The sequence below is a fragment of the Ambystoma mexicanum genome, chromosome 4p (genome assembly GCF_040938575.1).
Source record: "Ambystoma mexicanum isolate Mex_15411 chromosome 4p, UKY_AmexF1_1, whole genome shotgun sequence".
In the NCBI taxonomy this organism is placed as follows: Eukaryota; Metazoa; Chordata; class Amphibia; order Caudata; family Ambystomatidae; genus Ambystoma; species Ambystoma mexicanum.
Window position 1 is genome coordinate 969,601,975 of NC_090927.1, and position 18,980 is coordinate 969,620,954.

Consider the following 18,980-nt stretch of genomic DNA (forward strand, 5'->3'; position numbering starts at 1 on the left):
TACTTAAGTTTTACCACGTTCTCAAAGGGAATTAAAGAGTAATTTCTTTCTCAGTACATACTCCTGGCTGCATGTTTTTTTTTAGATGATATCCCTCACTATCCCACGACACATCACAACCTGCTGCACAATGCCTGCCATTACCCAGGCGCAAGGGAAGGTCGGGTGTTAGCCGGAAAGTTTGTAGGCTGGTGCTAGCAGCCCCTCCCTTCAAAATCCCTGCAAACCCGCTAAGAACCAGTCAACAGCCTTGGGGACTCTGCCCGGTTGCCTCTAGCCTCATACCTGTGGTCATCGAGGTGTATGCTTTGGCGGCAGGTGACTTCTGGAAGGTCCCATGGAGAAACGTAAGCAAGAGGAGATACTGGACATCGGGCACTGTGACCAGAGGTGTTGGGGACCCTTATACACTATGAGTGGCAACAACAAAAAAGATTGTGGAGAGGGGCCCAGACTTTTGAGACTGTTGAACTCAGGACTAGTTTGATACTAGCGAGCAGCTATTCTTTTATTTTCTTGAAAGTTCACACCCCTTTGTGTGTTGTGCCAAATGAGCCTCACTGAAACTGTGGCATCTTGTCCATGGGCCTCATTACGACCCTGGCGTTAACCAATGGCGCTATTAGCCCCATGGTTAACGCCGGTAACTTACCGAATCTGCCATGGTGAAATGGGGAAATTACCACCCCATTCCAAGGTTGGCGGGACGGTAATTCCCCATTTACCATTGGCCCTTCCCCATTCCCATTTTTGCCCCATACGGCTCAATGGGAATGGGGAAGGCGGTAATTACGGTACTGCAAATTGCGGTACCGTAATTACCTTCAAGGTCCCTTTGCGGGTCCCTACCTTAACGGCTGGTACAGACCAGCCGTTAAGGTCGGGAAACGCAAAGGGACCTCGTAGTAAGGCGTTAAGGGGTTAACGGCACTGCAACCTTTTACGGCGCTGTTAACCCCTTAACGCCTGGGCCGTAATGAGGCCCCATGTGTCTCATTGACCCGCACTGAACTTTGTGATAGTGTACGTGGAAGTGTGGTGTGGGTGCATGAGTCTGTGTGCATCTGCGTGTGTGTCTTGCATGTGCAGAATGTGTCTTATTTGTGAAAATATGTGTGTGCATGCATTTGTTTGTATTCGTGTGAGATTATGTATGTATATATGATTGTGTGTTTGGCTGTTTAGGGTGCATGTGCGTGAGTGAATGAAAGTGTGTCGGTTTCTAGGTAAGGTGGGTGCATGCATTTGTGCGTGTTTGAGAGAGATGTGCTTGGTGTTTGAGTTGTATGTGTCTGTGTTTTGGTGTGCCAGAGGGCATTTATAACAGTGCATGTGTCTACTCTGAACCATTTCCTCACTTACCATGGTGAAAAGCTCCATCTCGTGTGCAGTGTTTCTGAGGTCTTCCACGTCATATGCAACCTTAAAATGAGAAAGGAGCTCCTTCAGCTGTGGCTTGAAATCTTCGGTATCTGTCCTGTGCTGCGGTAGCAAAGACTCAACCTCACATTGAGACGGACCTGTAAAATGAAAACAATTAATGTCCTATGCTGGTGGAGGCTGCCACTGTAATCTTAGGAAACAAACTTTCTTTGGGGGTTTTATTTTGTGGGTGTATCAGTCAAATAACACTTCTTTCAGGTGTCTCTGATCATGTGTGCCTAACTTGTTTTATAGTATGCCTGTTGTTGCCAGCTAATATTACAGCTTAGTTAATGTTCTCTTCAATTGTTGCCATTCACTCAAATGCACATGACACTGCTTGTCAGTAGGAAATGTAAAGCAATGCATATCAAAAATAGACTGTACTACCTCTGAAGATGTTACCTACCCAACCGATAAAGAGCGTGCCAGACAATGACAATTTACCTCCCTGAAAACAGACAAATATTTTTTATACCAAATTGTATTTTTGTTAGTTACAGAGTACATGGAAGCAAGATCTTTTTGTTAAAAAATATCGTAAATACCCTGAACCACACAGGTCCCACAAGAGCCCCTCAAAACCCCTATTTTGCAGTATAGTGTGAACTCAGCCAATGCCAGCAGAATTGTCTCCACTATTTATCAGATGACACAGACGTCGTCCCCCCTCTGGAGTGTGCCCCAAGTTAGCTAAAATGGGCCAGGGACATGGGGAGGCAGTTGGATGACCTGCTGTGGACTGCTCGGTGTCAGTACCCTCAGAAGGTAGCACTGAAGCCTACCTAACCATGTCTCGTAAAATGAAGTTTGACAGTACTGCCACTGGAAAATACCCCAAATGGCGCACGGAGGGGGGTGATTTTATACATATGTTTCAGTCCGGTTCAGTAATTGTCCTATTTTGGGGATCAATTGTGTCCATGATGACTAAAATTCTTGAGGTGGAAATATCTAGGGATCCTTAGTGATGTCTGTTTGGCTTTGCTCAGGGCTGCCATGGCTCGGGCTGGTGGGCTGTTACCGGACATGTCCGCCTCCCCTGCTGCGGCATGAAAGCCATATTCAAACCTACTCATCCAACATTGTCTGAGCTAGCATTCACTCTAAGGGCATCAACATTCCATCTCTCATATACGGTGGCTAGGAAGACATGCATCTGAGACACAACAATGGTCTCACTGTCTTCTGGGACCAGTGGAACCTTCCAGTATCCCTTTGTTAAATCCAATGTAGATGTATGAGTGAAAGTTACAATTCTCTCCATCATTTAACTGATTCTCAACTGTCAGGCGCCTACCTCGTTCACAGCCCCGGAGTCAGACTCCTCCCATGCTCTCGCTTTGGTGCCGACACCGGGGCCGTCCTGTCTTATCGCCGCCATGCTCACAGGGGTCCGTGGGCCATCCCGTTTTCCCACGCGCCCCCCCCCTGCTGCATTGACATTGCCTGCAGCCTGCCTGGCGTCGCACAATCTCGGCAAATGCTGCAATGTGATTGGAGGTTGCCATGGCACCTCCTGGATGCCTGGCAAACTCGTTCTCCCAGTCACGTGACAAGCAAAATGTCACCTGACCAAGTAACCAGGAAGTCACTATAAAAAGCCCAAACAGTAATTCCTTGCTTCTCAGCTGTTCCTGTGAGTAGTGTTTTAGTGTTTTTGTTCTCCTGATCCTGATTCTATGTCTTCTGACCTTGGCATTGTCTACTGGATTTCTTTTTGGATATCCCTTGATATTTTTTGGCTGCCTGTTTTTCTTTTTGTGTTCTTATCTTCTGGTTTTTGACTCCCGGATTTTTCCTCTTGGATTGCTTTGGACTTCCTTGTGTACTGGCGACCTGGACTCATTCTTGCTTCAAAGGAACTTTGGACTTTGGATTTTCGATCTGGATGAATTCCCTAGAACTTGCGGCTGGAACATTTGACAGTACCTTACCATCCTGTGCTTCTCTTCTTCTGGAGGGATGGTGGGGGGAATTCCTGCTCCTTGGTTTTTCTCCTCCCTTCCTTCGTTTGTTTGTTCCATCCCTGGTGCCCATTTAGGTAGGTTGTTTACCTGTCTTTATACTCTGTTGTTCTACGAGTTATTGTGTCCTAGCACTGTCCTTCCTTTCCAGCTACCTGGGGATCCGGTGCTGCAGTTCCAGTCCACCTGTGGCCCCAATAACCGGTTAGCGAGTTGTTTTGACTTCCCTGACTGGTGCTTGGGGACGGAGGTATTTAGTCCAGTTGGGAGCCCACGTCTTGACATCAACAGAGGATAAGCATCAAAGCAGGAGATCTCGGTCACCTTCCGAAAATTGATACAGAAATGCTAGCTGCCCACTGGCTTGCTCATGAGTACAATTCTTGATGGCCAATGACTTCAGAGAGTTTGATGACTCTCAGGTTAAAATATTTCAGAATTCCTATGGTACCACTTATTCATGGACTCACTCTGGGTAGACCGTAGAGGGGAAGATGATTAGCCGTCCTTTGGAGCTTGTGTATGTGATGATAAAAGTATTTTACTTTACTATTTCTCTGCATTCTACATTTTTACGTGACTGTGGGCAATGTGCTGCCCGAGTCTTATTTCTTCTATGTTAATGATTGTGATGGTATTATTTGTATTTTAGCTGTAAAAGTAGATAGGAGCGGCGGATACAACCATCGTAATCTGTTCGTGTTGCTAGCGCACTGTGCCACTGGGTGTGGAGTGAAAAGTTAAATGGTGAACACAATTTCCACTTGATTGAGGCAGCATGATGAGCCTGAGTCGGCTAACTTCAGTTTACCTTGTAGCCAGTTTCTGTGATCGCTATGAGTAGTACTATTGGCTACTCAGGAGCTCTCACTGGTGATTGAGGGGATGGCAGGGCGGGGAAACTATTTTTGGAAATGATGTGTTTTAATTCAGGCCTGACATCATTGTTTATCATTGACACTTTCCATCCGGATCACCATGACACAAATCGGGGACGCATCATACATTTTATCACCCTTTCCCATCCCATCATATAGCGAAATTCTCTGATGCAGAAAGTTCTGTTTGTTTGTTTGTTTAACAGGGTCATGTGGAATGCCCATGGCCTTGAGAAGGCGGATTCACGTAAAGTTTAAGCTTACCTTAATGGAAACCACAGTAAATTGGCAATGTTGCTAGAGACAGACCTCCAACTTGAAGCCACTCACCATTTGTGACATCATGGGGATAGTCTAGATGGTTTGCATGTTATTGCTAATCTAGAGCATTTATGATTCTAGTCCACTGTGTCATGCAATTTTAATACACTAAAGCACTGGCTAAATATGGGGGTTTCTATGTATACTTACTGGAACTTATTGCCATAACTCTTGTCTTAATATAGGCACCAAATTTGTATGCATCAACATTTCTGCAGTCTCTTTTCATCAAATACCTTGAGCTTCTGAGCAGTATGGACAACAATGTCACGCACAATATCAGATCACTACCATGTGGTGTTACAGCTGCATTTGGCAACGGAACGCACTACTCTGAGATGGAGGAGGCTTAATGGGAATGGATTGTCAGATATTGCATTCAATGCTGCACTGCTGGTGAGATACCTTTCTTCTTTAGATGAAATGACGGATCTGTGGAGAAGTGTTGTGACAATCTTGGAAAAATGCTATGCGGTTATTGAAATGCTAGGGAAGCTGAAATATTAAATGCCATTTCCAAGGAGCTAAACACCTTGGAAGCTGAGACATGCATGCTACTCTAGGAAGAGACTTTGAGAGTACTGAATGTGGGGAAACTGTGTTTACCTTCTGAGATAAACTACAAAAATTCCAGGAAAGAGTGCCAAGAAAGCCCACGTTTACAGACCACAAAACAAATGCTAGGAGGGGGAGTCAAGGCAGGTCTTTAGCTTGAACATTTAAGAAAGAGTTGCACAGCACTGATCTTGGGGGCATTGAGACAGCCAAAGGTTCGATATGCTGGCATACCTTAGACAGAATCTCAATATTTCGTTCTTACCACAAAGAACTGCACTGCTCTAGAGTTAGAAACAAAGACACCGAGCATGCCTTAAGCTCAGCGTATTATTGGTGGGCTACCTTCAGAATCCTCAGGAGTGAGCAACGCATCATGGATGCCCTTCATGTCTGCTTTTATTTTCCTGTGCTACTGAACACCTACTTTTGATCGTGGCCAACGGGCATACACACAAAGTGCTTCTTTCCTACAATCAGAGGATCGTAAAATCCCTATATTAAGATGAACTACTCCTTTACATCTAAAACTCCAAGTGTAAGACAACTCCCAGAGTGGACAAAGTGAAAGAGTTTGGGGAACTGTCAGAACTGAAAATGAATTGGAGCACGTTCCAGTTGTTCGTGTTGTCATTACAGCCAACATAGGATTCATATGGTGTCCTTCCCAGGTCTGCTACATGGAGCTACAAATTGGCAGGGACATCAATACACTCTTTGAGGAAAACTAAATGATTGTGCTATAGGAGATCGCAATGATAAACGAGTGCTAGATTGTGATGCCATTCTCTAGGATGCCTATTTGACAATATGGTTATACTCCAAAATGTGTATATCTGTTCACCAATATCCCTTTAAAATTGCCAAGTTCATTCCTCCCTAAAGTGAAAGCTCTGTTGGCCTGTATCTCTACTATGTTACGCAAGCTAGGTCAACATGTAAAGGAATTTCAGCTAGGTGAAGAATTGTGATTAAATAGAGTCAAGGTGATTGTACTGGTGACTGGAACTGGGAAACTGCAATGGGCATGGTTATTGAAGATGAAGTACCTAAGGATACTTGCATGCAGCCTGAAGCAGGTCCAATTACAAACCAGGTTTTTAGAGTTTACATATGAATCGGTTGCATTACACTCCCTTGCCCAAGATGTGAGCACAATAATGCTGGCTTAGTTTATCTGGTGTGACTGTGTCCTGCTGTTGCTCTGTTTTTCCAAAGGTTGCCCAGCAGATTACTGATGTTGGCAAAATGAATGCAACAATTTACCCTCTAGTTAGCCAAATGGAAACATTCAAAACAAGAAGCACTCAGTACATCAATGTGTCAGCCTTGCCTATTCCTGGGGCCTGGAGGAAAATTGCAATTAATTTGATTTGTACCTCATCAGCAACCATGCAAGATTGTTATTGAGATCTATTTTGGGCAAAGGGGAATGAGGATACTCATAGGGAACTGGTCCCTATAAATACCTGCCCACAACGACTGGATGTGCATCCCCTGCTACTATAGGATGTGAACGACAGAAGACAATGGCGGCTCTACATCTACCTATAATTTCTCCCTTACTGTCTCGACTATTCTGTGCCTTCCGGATTGATGGCTAGTCAAATGTCCAATTGTGATCATTGATTGTAACTACCTTCGAATTGCTGTCATTGTTGTTACGAAATGTGTTAGATCTGTAACTTAATTAACAGAATTTGAAAAGAAGTATGAGAAGGCAATTTGTTTAGCACTTCAGTGACTTTTTGGTTTTTTTCTATGCCTGCCTGGTTGTAGGAATTCACTTGGGTGAATAGGCCTACAGCGGTGTTTTTCTTGAGAAAGGTGGAAGTGTAGGCGTTTGTTGGCAGCAAAGTAATTATGAACTGTGGTTACTAGAACTGTGTAAACGCTCAATGGATAATGAAAACAACTGTAAAGTGTTCTATCAGGCCCCAATAATGAAGACAGTCCAGGTTCCTGCATTTAACAGGTAACAACTAAAAAGAATTTACCTCAAAGAAGGGGGTTTACATTTTTCTCCCAGATCACATACCAAAGTGTTAACATTTTCTGTTGGGGATGACCTTATCACAGTCCTTTATTGCTGCACACTTTGGCTCCATTTCGGACCGACAGACCTTCACATGGTTTTAGCTAGTTCCACATGAATTAAGCATTTAGGCTAAATAGTGGTCGGGCAGGGGAATCCAGCCCCTTCCAGATGAGGACTTTTTGGTGATCAAATGTGAAATATCTGAGAAGCTAAGATGATATGACAGGCATGGGTTGTCAGAATCAGAATCTGAAAGCTGGTGAAGCTGCTCGTAAACCTAAGGGAAATAGGGGTAAGAAAAGCAATTTTTTTGTCTAGTTATTGAAAAATGCATTCTCTATGGAACATGTTCTTCGACATCCAAGGAAGGAATCTTTTACCCATCGAGTTCTTCTTTGTAGCCTATACAGGGAAATCTTGAGCTATTCAAATTCTATTTAGAGGTAATCAAGAAAAGCTATACTGGACATTATGTAACTTGCATATTATTTTCGCCTACAGATTTTTAATTTCTGCAGAATGTTTAATAACAAAGGGCATAATAAGCAACAGTGGGCGTGTGCCCAGGACCAATGTGATTGGCTGCTCGCCCGATATCTTATCCAGGAAGCGACCGGATGGCTTTAGCCGGCCACTTCCTCTAAAGGCCAGCCTCTTAAGGCTTGGGCCTGTCTTTTGCCTGTCCGTGGCCTGCCGGGCCAAGGGGCCCGCCACCCAGCTCCGTTTACATCAGTCTGCCTCACTCATAGGTCAACATCCCAAACGGTAACTTTTCCCTCCAACTTATTCCATGCTCACTCGTGAAATCTCCCTGACATTGCGGCAATAATAGCATGTAAGGCATTGTGTAGTCTTAATTGTTCTTTAACTTCTTCCTACATGCTTGCGCCTTGCCTTCCTATACTGCTGTACGTTTTGTCACCAATGCCTTCCTAAACACACGTTCCAACAAACTTACGCTTAATTACGATAAACTTAAAAACCCTCCACACGTGCTGATTGCCTAATTGTACTGCACCCCACTGTGATTTTCGAATTTAGGTTTTTTAATGCCTCATTGTGATTTTCGAATTTAGGTGCTTTAATGCCTCATTGTGATTTTCGAATTTAGGTGCTTTAATGCCTCATTGTGATTTTCGAATTTAGGTGCTTTAATGCCTCATTGTGATTTTCAAATTTAGGTGCTTTAATGCCTCATTGTGATTTTTGAATTTAGGTGCTTTAATGCCTCATTGTGATTTTTGAATTTAGGTGTCTTAATGCCTCATTTTGATTTTTGAATTTAGGTGTCTTAATGCCTCATTGTGATTTTTGAATTTAGGTGTTTTAATGCCTCATTGTGATTTTCAAACTTAGGGGTTCTAGTGACCCACCGCATGTTACTCTGCCCCTGCCCGCTAATGTGTACAATGCAATACTTAGACTGCCTTGTCTCACCCTATCCACGCTGCCTCGTTCCTTACCTGCTCCGCCCATATTTGATGCAAGCGCTAGTGTACCTGTAGAGCCCACATTTTGTGTGTCTCATGGTCGCTAACAGACTACACCTGATTGTGTTGTGCCTTATGGTCGCTAACAGACCACATTTGATTGTGTTGTGCCCTACGGTCGCTAGTTAGCTGTTCCCTAAACTTACCTGCTAATCGTGCCATTTACAAGCCACTTTGCAAGTGTGCTTCAATTCCGAATCTAGCGCTACCTCTAACTAGCCTGTCTGCCCCAGGGCGCACAAGCATTAGCGTAGCCAACAACATCCACCATCCCTCCAGTATCCCGTCCCGAATCCATATCTAAGTATGCCAGCCTGGCTAGTACTCATCATGTTCCCTTTCTGCATTATGCCCGATTGCACGCCATGTAGCAGAAATTGTTTTATCCCATTTAGTAATGGACTTGCCAAGCTTGGCTGTCCCAGACACCACTCCGTTCCCTGCCCCACACCCTTCCTGCCCTCCTGGCCTCCTTTCCCCTATAGGGCACCTACAGACCACAGTACTAAAATCAGCGGTACTTTAGGCAACCCTCCACCTAACCTCGTCACAAATGACCATTCTGACAATATCCAGAATTCATGTAATATGCTAGTACATCGCCTTACAGCCTACCCTAACCTCATGACCCGTAACGACAGACTAGGTTGCAGACTCCCCACTTTACTTAACAAAATGACCAATAATCATACAACCAAAGTCACTAATAAAAACATAATTACAAATACTATGCCACTCAAAGGAGCCCTACCCAATGTTAGATCCCCCGTGGCCCACCCCACGGAAATTGCCGACATCCTCTGCTCAGCAAACCTAGATTTCCTCGCCACCACAGAAACCTGGCTTCATGCCTCAGCTGGTCCCTCTCTAACCCTTGCGGTTCCAGACAACTACTCTAGCCTCAGGGCCGACAGACCTAATGCCCGTGGAGGAGGTGTAGCACTTATATTCAAATCCTCGCTTGACATTAGATCTGTGACCTCCCTTCCTCTAAACTCCTGTGAACACCTATCCATTAAAATTCAAACCACCCCTAAGAAGACATAACCTCCCTCATAGCTGAAAAATCTAAACCTTTATCACAGAACATTATTCTAGGTGATTTTAACCTGGGATACAACAATCCTCACGACATTCCAGCATCCTCTCTTGCTAATACACTTCGCGAACAGAACTACACTCAACTTAATACCCTACCCACACATCAGAAAGGCAGAACTTTAGACTGGCTCGCTGCCCAAAACTGTAACATTATCTGCAAGGACTCACAACCACTTATATGGACCGACCATTTCCTACTTTATTTGACATCAGCACTAATATCCCACACTATAGACAGTGCCCACCAGCACCAGCTTGTCTGACGAGAAATAAGCGGAACATCACCGCTGAAGCCCTCATCCCACTGGTTCTACCCACTCTAAATATGGTTCCCAACTCATCGGACCTTAACCTACTAGTAGACACTTACAATAACGCCATGACCAAAGCTATCGATCTTGTTGCCCCTCTAAAACTACGTAAAGGTGAACCTAAAGCACATCTTAACTCCTGGTACACACCAGAACTTATAATTCTAAGAAATAAAAAGTCCAAAATGGAAACCCTTTGGAAAATGAGCCCATCAGAGGAACATAAAATCAATCTTACTAATGCATCCTCCCTATATAAAAAAGAAATAATTCGCACAAAAAAGGATGCCTATAATACAAGAATAAGCAATGCTAGCTCCAATACCAAAGAATTATTCACCATCTTGAAGGAGTTAGAAAACCCCATTCCACCTACGGACTTGTCCGTGAAAGACCAACTCTGGTGCACAAGCATCCAAGATGCCCTTGCGAACAAAATCACTGGCCTACAAACAAAAATTGCAAATAAAAGACTACAACTTTCCAATAGTAGCCCCACCTTTAGCCCCCCGATCCCTAGCCCACCTACCACCTCTAACACTAACTATGGCTTCACCTTCAAAAAAGTAACCACACTAGAAGTGAAAAAATCTTCACTCAAATCGTCTAACTGCAAAGGGGACAGTTGCCCTGCACAGATTATAAAAGATGCAGCAAGAGACCTCGCCCCCTTCATTTCTAAGCTCATAAATGTGTCATTCTCTACCGATTCGGTACCCAATAATTTGAAACAGGTCCTCCCGCTACTAAAAAAACAGACCCTGGACCCAGCCATCCCTACTAATTACAGGCCTATCACTACCGTTCCCTTCCTGTTAAAAATCCTTGACAGAGTTGCTTACTTGCAAATTCAGCATTATCTAGAGTCCAACCAATTACTCGGATTGCGTCAGTCTGGCTTCCGACCTCAACATGGAACAGAAACTGCCCTTGTTGATCTTAAAAGTCAGATTGACGAAATCAAAGATAAGGGCAAGACTGCCATCCTACTCCTCTTAGACCTCTCAGCAGCCTTCGACCTGGTTGACCATAAGATACTCTGCAGCCACCTCTCCGTTGCCGCCCACTTTTCCCCCTCTGCTGTCTCGTGTATACAGTCCTTCCTGGCCAATAGAACCATGAGAGTCTGCTCTCTGGTGGCTGCAGCAGACCTCATCCCTATCACTTGCGGTGTCCCACAAGGCTCTTGTGTTTCACCGACCCTATACAATATCTTTACAAAGCCCCTCTTTGATAAACTGGACCATTTGGGTGTCACCTACACAAACTACACTGACGACACCCAGATACTCCTCACCATCTCAGGCAACTACAATACTGATGTAGCTAGGATCAATTAAATCTTCTCTGTCATTCAGGCATGGATGGCCACACATGGCCTCTGCCTGAATGACGAGAAGACCAAACTGCTCATTGTTGGCTCACCGAACAACTTACAAAAACTAAGTCCCAACTACTCCAACATCATAATTGATGGCAATACCATCCCGGTCGCCAAAAATGTGAAAACACTTGGCTTCTATCTCGATGCCAATATTAACCTCATCAAACAAGTCAACTCAACAAGTCCATCTGATAGAGGAATACGGCACACTCTCGGGATTCAAGATCAACAAATCCAAATCCACTCTTTTTCCACTCCATGATCCATCTCCAGAACACCAAATCGCTCTCGAGCAACTCGGGCTGATCATCGGAGGCCCAACAATGAGATACTTGGGAATTAATTTAACGTGACACCTCGACAACCTTTACAAAGCCAATTTCCCTCCACTTCTCGAAGCCCTCAAGGCTGATCTCAAGAAATGGAAACCGCTGACAATCTCTTGCATGGGACGCCTAAACGCAATCAAAATGGTGACCCTCCCACGGTTCCTTTATCCCTTTCAGGTCTTGCCCATCACAATCCCAGAGCACTTCTTCAGACAAGTCAGAAAGGCCATACTAGAATTTCTGTGGAATGGGAAGAAACCAAGAATCCCCTACGATGTTTTAATATTACCAAAGGACCTAGGAGGAGTGGGCTTGCCAGACATAGAACGCTATTATCAAGCCACACAGCTCAGAATTTTAATCCCACACCTGTGAGATAGAAAGAACCTCCAATGGGTCCAATTGGACAACAACACTTTAGCCACCGTTACTCTGGCAGAATGGCTATGGGTCCCCAGACCGAAGCTTACGAGAAGACTGCGCAACCACCCGATACTGGGCACAATGTGGAACATATGGAAGAAGGGGAAAGCGATGTTGGAAGTCACCACGTGGCCTTCGCCCCTAAGCCATCTCTGGTCCCCCGGGATCATAGAAGAAATCCCAGAACATGCTAGATACCAATCGTGGTTCGATGCCGGCCTCTAGAGAGTCGGTCAGCTTTGGAGAAAAGGGAAATTCATCTCAATAACGGACAAGAGGAAGCCCTCCAAATTCACCCAATACCAGTCTTCCTGTACCTGCGATTGAAAGGTGTTTTATCGAGAAGGGAATGGAAGGCCACCACACAGAGAGAACTAACGCCCTTTGAGACGATCCTAGACACGACTTCCACCTCCAAAGGCTCATAGCACTAATGTACAAGGCTCTAATTACTAAAGACGACGCGCCAAACAGCCGTCTCAAGGCAAGATGGGAGAGAGACTTCGGCAGAGAGTTCGACCAGCAGGCCTGGGACAAAATCTGTGAAACACCATCCAAGATATCAATCGCAGCCCAGTATAAATTACATGCTAAAAAATTGCAGTACGATCCATACAGGCTGTCAAAAATTGCCTTTATTTTCGTTTTATTGGAACAATGAACGTTAATGTTGTTAAATATTGTTATGGTGGTCTGGAACAACTTCGTGAAATAGCCCTTAATGCATAATATGTATCCACCTGTATGTTCACTTCCAATGTCAAAATTAATAAAAGTCAAATTGAAAAAAAAATAAAAAAAGGGGAAACACTTACCCATTCCCAAATCGTTGTGTATAGATTTTGCAGCAGGAAGCAAAAGAGTGGAAGGAAGCTGGGAGATCTCTGGTGGCAGGGTTGCACCGGAGACTCTTAGGAGCATCGAAGGCTCCGAGTTAATGTGGCGGCAGCAAAGGCGGACCAAGAGTGTTTGTTCACCGTGCTGAGATGAGCCACAGTTACTGAAGTCCTGCGAGCATCGAGCAGAACAGAGGAAAGCGGCTTACCCAGTGAGTTGACTGTCTGAGAGTGACCTCGGAGTGTTCAGCTGTTGTCTCCGTGTTCCCAGCCATCAGCCTCATTTGCGTATAAGTGAAAGAGATATTGTTGAATACCAAACGGTCAGAAAGCAACGAAAGTGCCGTGTAAGGAAACAAAGTAACTATAAAAGCCGGTTTGTGAGTTTATGGCAAGTACAACAACCCAGTGGGGAGGGGGATCCTGATTACAACTGAGTTGACTAGCCAATACCCATGCCAAGAGAGAGTGAAACCTCAGCAATACCAATCCAAAGTATTGCCAAAAGCTAGAGGGCATTGGCAGAAGGCACACAGTTTGTGAGATCGGCTGCTTGTGTTTTGGGAAATCTCAAATTCCGGCCAATATAAGCTCACAATACCAAAGACAAGGCAGAAGCAGAATAAGACTTGGGGCATCATCATGAGTTGGGCGGCATTCCATCAGTAAATCTGCCGGAATACCACCCAACGCAATTACCGTTACTGCCACTTGGTCTGGCAGTTTTACCGCCGGATTACAAGTGGTGTTGGTAGTGGTGGATTAAGTCCCCATTTATTTGGAGTCCATTGGACTCAATTGGGCATTCTTGAGGCAATTACTGGAGCGGTAATTCCACCACAGTAATTGCACCGAAAATGGGTGGAAAGTCGGCAGATTTACCTCCAGCCCAGAAGACCCTGGTGACAGAATAAGCCAGGTAGTAGAAGGTGCAAGTGCTGAAAAGTGGTACTAATAGAAAACAACAGATGGTGAGTTGTGACATTTGGAGAAGAATTGTGAAAGCTGGTTGAAGAAAAGTTACAATTCTTTTTGCAGCTAAAATTGTGGTAATCCATCCTGACCAAAATATTTGTTCTCGCTACAAATGTGAGACAGTTCTTATGCCAGGAGGAGTAAGAGCTTATTACTTGCTTGAGATGCATTATTGAAGGAAACAGAACTTTGGGAATTAGAGTACTGGAACATAAGAACTGTATTGGAACGTTGTGTGAAACCAGATTTCCTTGTTTTCCTTTGAACTGTGGAGAAACCCCTTTTTTGTATCTGGGGAAGGGAATTTTACCCAGGCCATTACAAGAGACATTGGCCCTCATTATAAGTTTTCCAGTCTGGAAATAAGGTGCCGGTATCAATGGTATCAATGGTACCAGCACCTTTTTCCGGACGGGCAAACTACAAGTCTGCCAGTAGGGACAGTGAACTAGTATTTCAAGCCCCTAAAGGCAGATTTTTCACTGAAGCACCGGCACCATTACTGAAGTTTCCGGTGCTTCAGTGTTCTCAATGGGAATTTACAGATTCCTCGCTGCCCGTAATATCCCGGTATTACTGGGATATCCGGTGGTGGAAACGATAAGCAGAGGTTGCCTGTAGGCCGCCTATAGGACCGACGGCCTACCAGTAACCCCATAATGAGGGACATTGATCATATTGTCAATCAGGTCATATGTTATACATGTTATATGTTTTTGTTGAATTGAATTGCCATATATTTCCTTTTTGCTTTGTTTGTTGTAAGTGTACAACAAGTGTAAGGTGTCTTTACTCTAGTTTATTTTAGGCAGGGAAATCCTTGTCAGGGTAGGGATAGTGAGGCGTTTATCCAACCTGTTTATTTAATAAAATGGCTAAAGTTGAAAACTCTTTACAAAGATATCCACCTCACATTTCTGACCCCTCACAGGATTTCTTGTCCTCTAAGGAGGGGGTCACCCCCAGTGAGATCCTGCTTGCGCTGTCCCTTGGGGGGTGTTAAGCGGTGCAGGCTCATCTCCCTCATCCCAAAAGGGGGGGCTCCCCCTTGGGGAGAAGGGACGAATTCCCTGGATTCGTTACACGGCCCACTCTCTTCACATATGCAACCTCCGACAAAAATGCATTGCTCTTGTAAAGGTTGCAGTGTTGCTTTCCATTGGTTGATTAGTTGATTGTGACCCTAACTTAGAGGATATTGAGTGTATCAACAGTGGTATACATCCTGCTCCAGGGAAAATGATGCACTGAAACCTTTATGCCATGGGAATGCAAGTAGGCCACATGTCAGACGAACATTGTGTTATATCTCCTCATATCTATAATCAGATCTAAAGGAAGACCTAAATGTAAGAAAGTGCCATAATAGACCGTCCAGGACAAAGAGGTCAAATTAATACAGAGGGCACTGTTGTGGTACATCAGCTATGCACAGGAGGTAATATGAATTGATGAGCAAGCACTGTGCAGCACATACACGCCCATTTCATTTGAACAGCAAAAACATGATTTTGTTTCTGCTTCATGATGACATACATTTTCACACACTGAGACAAGAGGAGCTTTGCATGCAGTTGTATTCTTGTAGAATACTCTATTAATTTCCTACCAGTGCTCCCTCGTCAACCCTTAATATCAGAAGTGTCATTCATGAAGAATACGTACCTTCTGATTGTGTGGCAGATGAAGAGCTCTTCACTGAGAGGGTAGTTTGAGACCTTGCAGAAACCACAGGAGCTGTGGGAAGGTTACCTAAACAAAACCGCAGCTTTAGCAGGACACCTTTGCAATACGTTATTCTGACATAAATCTAGATTCTGCACAGTGCTGACAACTATTCAAGACAAGCTGCAATGGGTTGAGCACAACTGCTCTATGTGATATGGTAATTAACAAGTCAAGAGTTCGGCAGCACTGAAGGTCCTGTGGTGTATCGCCATGCTGCACAACCTCAGTGCCGTCAGGTCCTTCTCACCAGCATACCTCTTAAATGATATGTTCTCAATGCACTACACCTCACCTTCCTAGACAGCATTGAGTCCACAAATAACACCATCCATATAATTCATCCTCAATCTGGACACCTCCTACTTATCCAAGGCACACCAATACACATCCCTTCTCCAGACAACACCTATTCCTCAGTCTGCATCACTGATTAACCCACATTTCTTCAATCAGACTTCATTTTAAATGGCACATCTGCCACAGATACGAACATAACACCTCATCCCCTGGTTACAACTTCTCCCTAAATCCTCTTCTTTAGCTCATTTCCTCCCAACTTGACCTCCTCCTGAGTCACATTGCCCCACAAGTTCACACCACTCACCAATTTACACACCCCCGTGAGGCCCCACATCCTCCCTAATATTACCACCAAATGAGATCATATATTTAGCCTACCTTCTCTTCCGACATAAACCAGACTTTGCCTCTACTACACCTTTTCAAAAGACAAAGTTTCTTCACCAGTTACACCTCCCACCACATCCCCGCAGATCACACCTCCTCCTCATCCCACTATTGAAACATAAGATTATTTCTTACCTGCTGATCTAGTCATACCTGAGAAGGATGTCTTAGGTCGGACGGAGAAGAAAACGTCAGAAGTGGCTGATTCAGATCTGGCAGTGTGACTGGTGGCGTCTTTTTTTCTGACAATGCTTTTGCTCTGTCTTTCAACTGTCAACTCCGCCCTGTCCGAAATTGGCAAATACTGGAGGACCTAAAATAATGAAAAGTAAACAACTGCATTATTAGGCAAAATGAAAATCATTGATCACTATTTTTCCATCAAGAATAGGCAAGGCAATAGGCAGACACAAAGGCCCAGGAACACTGTCAGGGGCAAACTGACATCTATGTAAATCCTTTGATTGATCGTGTAGATCCAATGAGTGTGATTACTTCCTATCTTCAAGTGCATTTCTCTGAGGACTTTCTTCTATGAGTAATTACATAATAGATACAGAAGAAATCAAAGTTCAAGGGAGCTTCTCTTTCCATATTTTTCTAAATTCAAAACGTAACCTGCATTGGATAGAATAAACTTGAATAAACAGAACCACAACTAGGTGCTACCAAATGACTGCATCTGCAGCGTGCACTTCCTCCTCCTCCTCAACCAAAAAAATACATAAATAATTACTAGGCAAATCTTTTCCACATCAAACAACACATAAGGAAAATAAAAATAAATCCATGTATCTGGGCAATTGCAAATCCGCCTACCAGTTAAAGTACTCATACCACATCCTTCCCAATGTTCTACAGTAAGCATTTAAATAAATGGGGGTGGGAAGCCACGTGCCTGCAACACTGCCATAGATATTTACAAAAAAAAGCCAATAAAAGCTGCATTCCCTCAACAACTCTTTGAGGAAGGCCCTTGCCTGGGGAACATCTAGACGGGTGATTAAGGGGAGCGGGTGCCTCCCCAAACTACTGGATGTTGGTCACAATGGTGGTATGGGAAGGGTCCCCTGGTTACTCCCACTTACTCGATGCTTCAGTGTGGGGGATGGTCGCATAGTCTCCCTTAAAAACACTGGCACTTTAAGGGAGGGAGCTCCTACATAAAAGGAGACAAAACACTTAAGAAACAAGGATACTTTGCCATCCAGAACTCCAAAGGAAGGTGCCCTGTTCAACCTTAAGACAGTCAGTGGAGGGTACGCCAGTTTCTTGAAGAATGGAAGAGAAACCTGGGACTAAACACCATACCCCAGAAGCATTATCGCGCCCACGTGGGGGTTCAGGGGCATTTTCATCTTATTTCCAGAGCTAGTTTGGCAAGCCTGAAAACACCAGGGACATTTTGCATTTGTTCACAACACCCTCTCTCCTAGCCTGTATCAGCACCAGTTGCATGTAAGATGTTCCTGGGTACTTGCACTGCCAGGCCACAGAGGATATATTCACACAGTGAGACCCCTGCCCCCATAACATGCTGTGCACTTCCAGCCTCTGTGAACCCAAACAATACAAGTGGGGCAACAGAAGCGAATTGAAAGGTCATTTCTCCACATTCTACCTTTTATGAAATACTTGTAAAATACCACAAGGAACACACGGCTCACCAGGGCTATGGCATGAGAAACAAAAAGGTGGCTCAACTATATGAAGAATTGAACAAGCCCCTGGTTCCCAAACAACATAAAGGTGAATCAATTTTAATCAACCAATCACAGCTTCTCAATTATCCACCCTCACAATAGCAGGCCCTACGGAAACCCCCAACTGCGGCAGTGGGCACAAAGAGCTGTATAAGCCAAGGAAGTCATTCAGAGGGTGTGGGTGTTTGGAGAAGGTGCTGGGGAGAGCAGGGGTGTGAAGTGGGTTGAAGAGAGCAGGAGTTTGATGGAGGATGGTGAGAGCAGACAGTCAGAGGAGGTTGGAGAGGGTAGGATCTTGGAGGTGGTTGGAGTCAGGAGAACATTGTAGGGAGACTGTGGGAGTAAGTTATCAGAAGGTTGTTATAAGTAGGTTGGTCAGGAACATCAAGCGGTGGAAGAAAGAAAGGAGGAGGTGGCCAGTGAGTCCCTAATGAATAAGATCAGTTCGGAACGACCAATCATACTTGGCCCAAGGCAGGGCATAAGGGTAAGGTTCTGATCTGAAGTGACCAAGCCCATGATCGGAGCATGATTGAACACATGCTTGGCAGCTAACAGGAGCAGGGTCACAGAAGGAGCAGGGAGGTGGTGACGGGGAAAGGAGTTAGGACCCTGTGGGAGGGAGGTGACAGAAACCCTTACAGCAACACTGAACAAAGGGCGAAGGAGCACCTTAACTCTCGGCCTGGTACTGATTCAAGAGAAATACCCAAAAGACTCAATATAACAGGCTGAGGCAACACCTTATATCCAGGACTAAAAACAGAGCCAGGAGAAGTATCCAAGGAAACTACCAAAGAAGGATGCAGAAAGCTCTTAAATCTTGGACAAA

General features: G+C 44.5%; 1 protein-coding gene across 1 annotated transcript in view; it reads right to left on the reverse strand.

Annotated features, from left to right (window-relative positions):
* LOC138452879 (putative uncharacterized protein C6orf183) overlaps window positions 1–18,980 on the reverse strand; it is a 138,121-nt gene that overhangs the window by 9,095 nt on the left and 110,046 nt on the right. Inside the window, exons 4-6 of the mRNA XM_069605226.1 lie at window positions 16,599–16,758; window positions 15,696–15,782; window positions 1,363–1,520 (exon numbers count right to left, since the gene is read on the reverse strand). Coding sequence (XP_069461327.1) covers window positions 1,363–1,520; window positions 15,696–15,782; window positions 16,599–16,758 — 405 coding nt within the window. The remainder of the gene's footprint in view (window positions 1–1,362; window positions 1,521–15,695; window positions 15,783–16,598; window positions 16,759–18,980) is intronic.